The sequence below is a fragment of the Rhinopithecus bieti genome, unplaced genomic scaffold, assembly GCF_001698545.2.
Source record: "Rhinopithecus bieti isolate Rb0 unplaced genomic scaffold, ASM169854v2 scaffold_37314, whole genome shotgun sequence".
Taxonomy (NCBI): Eukaryota; Metazoa; Chordata; class Mammalia; order Primates; family Cercopithecidae; genus Rhinopithecus; species Rhinopithecus bieti.
In genome coordinates, this window is record NW_016816196.1 from 1,172,309 (window position 1) to 1,182,003 (window position 9,695).

The 9,695-nt window shown below is 39.4% G+C and overlaps 1 protein-coding gene across 6 annotated transcripts in view; it reads left to right on the plus strand.

Annotated features, from left to right (window-relative positions):
- The window catches only part of FASTKD1 (FAST kinase domains 1), a 77,000-nt gene that overhangs the window by 20,709 nt on the left and 46,596 nt on the right, over nucleotides 1–9,695 (plus strand). For all 6 annotated transcript variants that reach the window (XM_017854481.1, XM_017854484.1, XM_017854482.1 and 3 more), the window contains 3 exons: nucleotides 512–910; nucleotides 3,982–4,092; nucleotides 5,980–6,111. In XM_017854481.1, coding sequence (XP_017709970.1) covers nucleotides 512–910; nucleotides 3,982–4,092; nucleotides 5,980–6,111 — 642 coding nt within the window. The remainder of the gene's footprint in view (nucleotides 1–511; nucleotides 911–3,981; nucleotides 4,093–5,979; nucleotides 6,112–9,695) is intronic.

Here is a 9,695-nt window from a genome sequence, read left to right on the forward strand (position 1 = left end):
TCTCCTGGCCTCATGATCCGCTCACCTCAGCCTCCCAAAGTGCTAGGATTACAGGCGTTAGCCACCGTGCCTGGCCTGGTCCAAAGTGATTTCTGAGTAAGTTTCACTAAAATATTTTCCACCGAAGTAGTTTTTGCTATAAAACAAGACATTTGATGCTCTCAATGAAAAATATTACTCCCATGCCTTTTGTCTGAAAGGATTTGATTACTAAGAAATCTGAATTCAAGTCCCACTAGCATTTAAAAGAAAAATTTTACGGCATAAAACTCATAATATTCTTACCACTTCCTTTCCATATCTAATTGTTTAGTTTTAGAGTTGGTTATTCTTGGCTGGGTGCAGTGGCTCATGCCTGTAATCCCAGCACTTTGGGAGGCTGAGGTGGGAGGATTGCTTAAGCCCAGGAGTTTGAGACCAACGCTGGCAACATAGCAAGACTCTGTTTCTACTAAAAAAAAAAAGATCATTTTAATTGATGTAAAATCTTTGCATCTGTTTTCTTTTTCAGTTCCTTGTCTGTCTTGATGGTCAACATATCTTCTTTAATATCACGACATTTTCAACAACAACTGGTGAATAAAACAGAACTTCTTTTTGACACCATAGATTCTTCTGAGGTCAACGTTGCAACAAGAATAGCACAGTTTCTTCGAAATATTAAATATTGTTATCAACCACTATTAGAAAAGTGTAATAACGTATTTTTAAGTAATGTGGACCAACTTGATTTGGATTCCATCAGTAAAATATTTAGGCTATACAAGATTCTACAGTTTAATAGTTTTGAATTTATTATGATGGCTAAAAAGAAGCTAACTGAAATGATTCCTCTGTGTAATCATCCTGGTAGCTTTGTAAAATTGTTTGTAACATTGGGACCCATTGCAGGACCTGAAGAAAAGAAACAGTAAGTTCAGTTTAAAATGCATTACTTTTTTTCTTGTGAATATGTGGAGCCTTCAAGCTTACGTCTCCTTGCAACTCTGGGAGGTACAAATATCACCCCATTAGGTTGTGGAAGGGAAAATAATCTCTTATGCTCTGCTCCTTAATTCTTTTTCTGATTATTCTAATTTACATCTCAAACTCTTAGTCTATTGCTGTGTTCTAAAAGGTAAACCTCTGATACTGGGTCAACATGAAAAAAAATGAGGGGAAACGCCATGTGTTTTTATTCTCCTTTTCTATGCTATGTGACTTGGATTTACACACATGACTCCCCCACCCAGTGTAAGTCTGTGGAATATTTAGAATTATAGTAGTCATAGCAGAGTACCATTTTATGCTTTCTTGTCTTCATCACAATAGTCATCAAAGCATTTATTATGCACTCGGCATATGTCTCCATGTCAGGTTTGAGCAAATTTTATGTGGCGCCTCTCATTTAGGAATTTCCAGTTTTGCTAGATATTGATGTAGGTAGTAATATTTGAAATATAATGATGAGCAAATATTAAATTAACATACAAGTATGGTTAATAGATAAGATTCTCTCTTCGTAGGCCATGTGACTGGATTTATACTAGACATAAACTTCCCCCACCCAGCATAATTGTATGAATTATGTAGAATTACAAGCTGGGCACAGTGTTGCATACCTTTAATCCCATCACTTTGGGAGGCTGAGGCAGGTGGATCCCTGGATCCCAGGAATTTGAGACCAGCCTAGGCAAGATGGTGAAACTTTGACTGTACAAAAAAATACAAAATTAGCCGGATGTGGCGGTGCACGCCTAGAGTCACAGCTACTCGTGAGGATCACCTGAGCCCAAGGAGGCTGAGGCTGCAGTGAACTGAGATCACTCCATTGAATTCCAGCCTGGGCACAGAATGAAACCTTGTCTCAAAAAAAAAAAAGAATTTTATGTAATAATCCTAACACATAAGTATGATTAGTAGATTTACTTAAGCAGGGGTTCCAAGAGTTGCATAATAGGGGAGTCATTACTCTGTTAGGAAAAACTTTACGGAGAAAGTTTTATTTTTTAAGAGTACTTTGTGACTGAGTGCAGTGGATCACGCCTGTAATCCCAGCACTTCTGGGAGGCCGAGGCAGGTGAATCACCTGAGGTGGGGAGTTCGAGATCACCCTGACCAACATGGAGGAACCCCGTCTCTACTAAAAATACAAGATTAGCTGGGCATGATGGTGGGCACCTGTAGTCCCAGCTGCTCGGGAGGCTGAGGCAGGAGAATCGCTTGAACCCGGGAGGCGGAGGTTGCAGTGAGCCAAGATCGCGCCATTACACTCCAGCCTGGGCAACAAGAGTGAAACTCTGACTCAAAAAAAAAAAAAAAAAAGAGTACTTTGAATTATATGAAAAAATTTAAGAGCATATCTTAAGACTATATCAAGATGGAAACAAGGTGATTATTAAAAACTATTGGGGCCCAGTGTGGTAGCTCACACCTGTAATCCCAGCACTTTGGGAGGCCAGTGACGGCAGATCACTTGAGGTCAGGAGTTTGTGACCAGCCTGGCCAACATGGTGAAACTCCGACTCTACTAAAAATACGAAAAAAAAAGGGCTAGGCATGGTGGCTCACGCCTGTTATCCCAGCCCCTTGGGAGGCTGAGGCAGTTGGATCACTTGAGTCCAGGAGTTTGAGACCAGCCTGGCCAACATGGTGAAAACCTGTTTCTACTAAAAATACAAAAAATTAGCTGGGCGTGGTGGTGGGCACCTGTAATCTTAGCTACTTGGGAGGCTGAGGCAGGAGAATCGCTTGAACCTGGGAGGCTGAGGTTGCAGTGAGCCAAGATTGCACTATTGCACTCCAGCCTGAGCAACAAGAGCGAAACTCCATCTCAAAAAACAAACAAAAAAATACAAAAAATAATTAGCCGGGAGTGATGGCAGGTGCAATGGCGGGCATCTGGAATCCCAACTTCTTGGGAGGCTGAGGCAGGAGAGTCACTTGGACCTGGGAGACAGAGGTTGCAGAGAGCTGAGATCATGCCCCTGCACTCCAGCCTGGGCAACAGAGTGAGACTCCATCTCAAAACAAACAAAGAAACACACATACAAACAAACTTTATTGAAACCATTTTTTGTCACCAAGTACTATTAAAATCTCAGTGCTAAAGCAGTACAAAAGTTGGATTTAACTGAGTCTCTGTCTTCAAGGAATTTACATTGCAATTGAGAGGATAGATATAATTGAAATATGTAAATACCGTAACAACATAGTTTATGAAAAAACAATAAAATTAGTGATATGGATAGTGCTGTGAGCAGACAGAAGTGAGAGAAAAATATAGACTGAAGTGGTTGGGAAAAATTTGTGGAGAAACTGTTTTTGAAATGTTTGAAAACGTTGGTGGAAAGGATGGCATGGAGTTATCCAGTGTGAATAGGCAATTAGTTTATCCTATCCTCAGATGCCACGTTTTGAGCTTGCTTTCTAAAAGATACATGTATCATGATACTTTACTGCACTACTTTGGATAGTTCAACTGACAACTAATCATAGTCAAAATGGACTGGCTTTGTTAATTTTCAGTTTATACTGTTATATCAAGTGCTTAGTATATGAGATTTCTGATAATATGCAGGTTTATTGACTCCTAGATAATTCCTATTCAGTTTTAAAACATTTGGGAAATTGTCAGAATATCAGTTGTTCATTTCTTAGCTCTCTAGTATTGAATAATTTCACTGAATCATAGTATTTTATAACCATTATAACCTTGTATTATTTGAAAATCTTAAAAGATGTTTACCTTTATTTTTCAAACAGTTTAAGATTGGATTATACTGAGGCCTGAATTTCATTGAAGAAGACAATATATTTTTCTTTATTCAGTACTATTTAATATTCGAGTAATGTGGGGAGAACACTGGGGTTATATGTTGGATTCAGTTTTTGTTTATATTCTTTTTTTTCCTATTTGTTACTCAAGAACTGTTATTTAAAAAAAAAATTGCAAGCTAATTTTCAGTTTTTCAACCAAAACGTTTTTTTTTTTGCTTCTAGACTTAAATCAACTTTGTTATTGATGTCAGAGGACCTAACTGGTGAGCAAGCCCTGGCAGTGTTGAGAGCAATGGAAGATATGGAAAGCAGAAATTCACATCTGATTAAAAAGTATCTTTTCTGAAATTTATGATGTTAAGTTTGTTATTCATAAGCACCTATTTTTTTCTGAGGAAAAATAGTTTTCTTTAATCTACCTGTTGTTTTGAAGAAATAAGGAATTAACACTTAAGGTACTGTTTATGTTCTACTTTGTTTTTCTTTTTCTTTTCCTTTTTTTTCTGAGACAGAGTCTCACTGTGTTCCCTAGGCTGGAGTGCTGTGGCACAATCTCTGCTCACTGCAACCTCCACCTCCCTGGTTCAAGAGATTCTCCTGCCTCAGCCTGCTGAGTAGCTGGGACTACAGGTACCCACCACCATGCCCAGCTAATTTTATTTATTTATTTTTGAGACAGAGTCTTGCTCTGTCCCCCAGGCTTACGTGCAGTGGTGCCATATCGGCTCACTGCAACCTCTGCCCCAGGTTCAAGCAGTTCACCTATCTCAGCCTCCCGAGTAGCCAGGATTATAGGCGTCTGCCACCACGCCTGGCTAAGTTTTGTATTTTTAGTAAAAGCGGGGTTTCACCGTGTTGGCCAGGTTGGTCTCGAGCTCCTGACTTCAAGTAATCCACCCACCTCAACCTCCCAAAGTGCTGGGATTACGGGGGTGAGAGCCACCGCACCCAGCCCTCCATGCTGGTATGGAGCTCCTGACCTCAAGTGATCCACTTACTTCGGCATCCCAAAGTGCTGAGCCACAGTGCCTGGCCTTTTTTTTTTTTTGAGACAGGGTATGACTCTGTTGCCGAGGCTAGAGTGCAGTGGTGCCATCACAACTCACTGCACCCTTTACTTCCCAGGCTCAATTGATCCTCCCATCTCAGCCTCCTGAGTAGCTGGGACTACAGGCACGCGTCGCCATGCCCTGCTAATTTTTGTATTTTTTGTAGAGATGGTGTTTTGCCATGTTACCCAGGCTGGTCTCCAGCTCCTGGGCTCAAGGAATTCATCTGCCTCAGCCTCCCAAGGTGCTGGTTTGTTTTTCAAAGTAGAAATGACAATTGTTTATAGCATTTTTCATTTTATTTATGCTATTACACTCAAGCAGAGCATCATAACCTTGTAAAATAGAGACCATAAAGACCCTCCTTTAATTTTTTTCTTTTCTTACTTTTCTTTCTTTCTTATTTTAAAAATTTTTTGTAGAGATAGGGTCTTAACTATTTTGCCCAGTCTGGTCTTGAACTCCTGGGCTCAAGCAGTTCTCCCAAAATCACCACCAAGTCTGTAATTTTCAAAAGGAAAGTTTCTGCAGCACAGTCAATTCTATATGAACTTGGATTGTCTCATACCACAATGTTACCTTGAAGTCATACTGCCATTTGTTGGCTTTTTGGTAACTTGAGATTTCAGAAGAAAAAATATATACTTATATTTTTATATGTGCTTAATTGTATATGCTTAATTTTTTGTGACCTATTATATGTTCCTTTATTTTAATATTTCTTATGTCCCATTTTTTCCCAACTTACTGCCTTTTAGGATTTCCCTTTGCTTTTAAGCATCTTCATTTGAGGGCCAGTGGATTTAAGGAAGAAAATTAAATTAGTCTTGCTAATTATTGGTAACTCTTGGTAAAGATTTTGTTATGGGGAGGATGTGGAATTTGATCCTCTGTGAAATTGAGGAAGAAAAACTATGCTTTTCTCTTCTTGTACTATTGATAATTGAATATTATTTCATTCACACTTAATTCATCGCTTTTACTTCATTCTGTTTTAGTTTGTTTACATTTCTAGAGCCATCTTGAGACATTTCTTCAAGAATAGAAGATCTCGTCTCATTCATTGCTGTTTCTCCAGCACACAGCAAAGTGTCTGGCGTAAAAGCGCCACAGTAAATGTGTAATGAATGAATGAAATGGTTATAATATATGCTCTATCAATCCTTTTTAGAGTTACTTCAGTTCTGCATAAACATTTGGATAGCTATAAACCATTAGAGTTGTTGAAGATAACTCAAGCACTGACTTTTCTGCATTTCCAAAGGAAGGAGTTTTCTGCAAAACTTAGAGAATTACTGCTTAGGTAAGATTAAAATAGAAATTTTGTTTAGTGTTTCATTTTCTAGCCACAATATTTGTTTTGTTTAACTATGTACAGCAGTGCTAGAAGTTATGGAGGCAAAATAGTGAAGCTTATTAGTAAAAATGTTAAGACACTTTATCTTCCTCGCGGCCATTCTGCCAATGCTCATGCTGGGTATATTTTGAAATGGAAATGAGGCCAGCAGGGTGATGAGTTCCCTAGGAGAGGAATGGCAGTAGACTGATGAATAGCAAAGCCGTTCTCCTTTCCTGCAAAATGGAGCCACCATGAAGAGATTGGGACTGCTGACAAAAGTTCAACTCCATTTGGGAGCATTCGTATTTAGGGCCTTTCAGTCTTGCATGCATGCCTATTTTAAGGCTTATTAAATTTTTGAGAATAAGATATAATAGTGATGTTGGTGAAAAAGTGTTTTCTTTTCTTTTTTTTGAGACAGAGTCTCGCTCTGTTGCCCAGGCTGGAGTACTGTGGAGCGATCTCAGCTCACTGCAACCTCTGCCTCCCCGGTTCAAGCGATTCTCCTGCCTCAGCCTCCCGAGTAGCTGGGAATACAGGCACATGCCACCACACCTGGCTAATTTTTGTAATTTTAGTAGAGACAGGATTTCACTGTATTGGTCAGGCTGGTCTCGCTTCTGACCTCAGGTGATCCACCTGCCTCAGCCTCCCAAAGTGTTGGGATTACAGATGTGAGCCACCGTGCCTGGCGAAAAAGTGTTTTCATATAGAATTTTCCCTTTATAATTTAAAATCACCTTATTTTCTACAGATACAGCTTTTTTTTTTTTTTTTTTTTGGTTTGAGACAGGGTCTCACTCTGTCCCCTGGGCTGGAGTGCAGTGGTGCAATCATAGCTCACTGCAGCCAATCATAACTTGCTGTAGCCTCGAAGTCCTAGGCTGAAGTGATCTTCCCACCTCAGCCTCCCAAGTAGTAGTGCTACCACACTTGGCAAATTTTTTTTTTTTTTCTGTAGAGATAGGGGTCTCACTTTGTTGCCCAAGCTGGAGTGCAGTGGCATGATCATAGCTTACTACATCCTCAAACTCATGGGCTCAAGCAATCCTACCACCTCAGCCTCCTGAAAGATGGTTTTACAGGCTTGAACCAGCGTGCCCAACTAGTCTGATTTCTTACTGTGATTTCTTTTTTTTTTGAGATGGAGTCTTGCTTTGTTGCCCAGGCTGGAGTGCAGTGGCGCGATCGCAGCTCACTGCAAGCTCTGCCTCCCGGGTTCACACCATTCTCCTGCCTCAGCTTCCTGAAGTAACTGGGACTACAGGCGCCTGCCAACATGCCCAGCTGATTTTTTGTATTTTTTTTAGTAGAGACAGGGTTTCACCGTGTTAGCCAGGATGGTCTCGATCTTCTGACCTCATGATCCACCCGCCTCGGCCTCCCAAAGTGCTGGGATTACAGGTGTGAGCCACTGCGCCTGGCCTGATTTTTTACTGTGATTTCTGAAAGACCAAGCATATAGGTGAACACGATTTTTATTATAATAAAGTGATATGCCATTATGGTTAAAAAGGTTTTAAATTGAGTAATATGAAATGACATATTATCAGATGAGAATTTAGTATATTAGGATGTTATAACGAAGTTTATCTTTTTCTTGAAAAATAACTTTCTTCTTATTAAGATGGTAAGATGATAAGATGCTTATTGTTTCTTCACCCCTTCCATATTTAGTATAGAATTTCACATAGACTGCCTCTCAATTATGAATTTTATGTTCTAAAATAGATATTATACACTAGCCCAGGCATGATTTATGTCTACACAGTGGGGTTTTTTTTTTTTTTGCATGCTTTTAAAATTTTCTATATTTTATTTTATGTTTTTTATTTATTTTATTTTATTTTTTATTTTTTTGATATGTAGTCTCACCCTGTCACCCAGGGTGCAGTACAGTGGCACGATCTCGGCTCACTTCAACCTCCGCCTCCCAGGTTCAAGCAATTTTCCTGTCAGCCTCCCAAGTAGCTGGGATTACAGGCATGAGGCACCACACCTGGCTTATTTTTGTATTTTTAGTAGAGATGGGGTTTCATCATGTTGGCCAGGCTTGTCTTGAACTCCTGACCTCAAGTGATCCACCTGCCTCAGTCTCCCAAAGTGCTGGGATTACAAGCATGAGCCATTGCACCTGGCCTATGTTTTTATTTTTTTAAAAAATATTTCAGTAGCTTTTGGGGTACAAGTGGTTTTTTGTTACATGGATTAATTGTATAGCAGTGAATTCTGAGGTTTTAAGTGCACCCATCACCTGAGTATTACCTAATGTGTTGTTTTTTTTTTATCCCTAGCTCACCTACCAACCTCCCTTTCCTGGTCTCTAACGTCCATTATATCACTCTGTATGCCTTTGCATACTCATAGCCTAGCTCCCACTTCTAAGTGAAAGTATACAATTTTTTATTTTCCCCTCCTGTGTTATTTCACTTAGAATAATGACTTTCAGCTCCACCCAAGTTGCTGATAAGACATTATTTTGTTCTTTTCAATGGCTGATTAAAGGTGTATTAAATATACACCATGATATCCATGGTATATATTTACCACATTTTCTTTATCCACCTATTAGTCAATGGGCATTTAGGTTGGTTAACATCTTTGCAATTGTGAATTGTGCTTCTGTAAACGTACATTGCACAGTGTTTTTTTTTTTTTTTTTTTTTTTGAGACGGAGTCTTGCTCTGTCGCCCGGGCTGGAGTGCAGTGGCCGGATCTCAGCTCACTGCAAGCTCCGCCTCCCGGGTTTATGCCATTCTCCTGCCTCAGCCTCCGGAGTAGCTGGGACTACAGGCGCCCGCCACCTCGCCCGGCTATTTTTTTTTGTATTTTAGTAGAGACGGGGTTTCACCGTGTTAGCCAGGATGGTCTCGATCTCCTGACCTCGTGATCCGCCCGTCTCGGCCTCCCAAAGTGCTGGGATTACAGGCTTGAGCCACCGCGCCCGGCCGCACAGTGTTTTTTAAAAAATTAAATTATTCAATACCGATGAATACTTCTAGGTATGTTAACAGAAAAATAAGAGTAGGAGTGGGAGCATCAAAGAAAATTTCATTTTCCTTGAATGTTTTGTTGCTTTTATGAACAGACTTGAAGCACATATGATAATGTTAAAGTTTATTAAATTCTGAGTAAGGAGAGCCTTTATGTATCACTGTGGTTTAAAATTATTTCAAAAGTGTTTGAGTTATTGACTAACATTTAAAAGTTGGGAGTTGTTATATAAAAATCATAGATACTTCCTGTTTCAGAATTACCTTCTTCCACTTCAGTGCAGATAATCTCAAGTAGATATTAGAAGGAATGTACTCTATTTGAACTAATAATGTACATAAATGCTTATGTAAATAGGTCCTGAAACAGCTCAAGGAACCCAGAGTTTTCATGTACTGGAATAATGTCTGTTGTTTTTTTTTAACTTATTGAAATATAATCTACATATGCCTTCCTCATTACCCTGTACTCACCTCCAAGATTAACTATTTCTATTTGTAACTACATAGATTGTTTTTGCCTTTATACTTTATATAAATTGAATCATTCAGTAC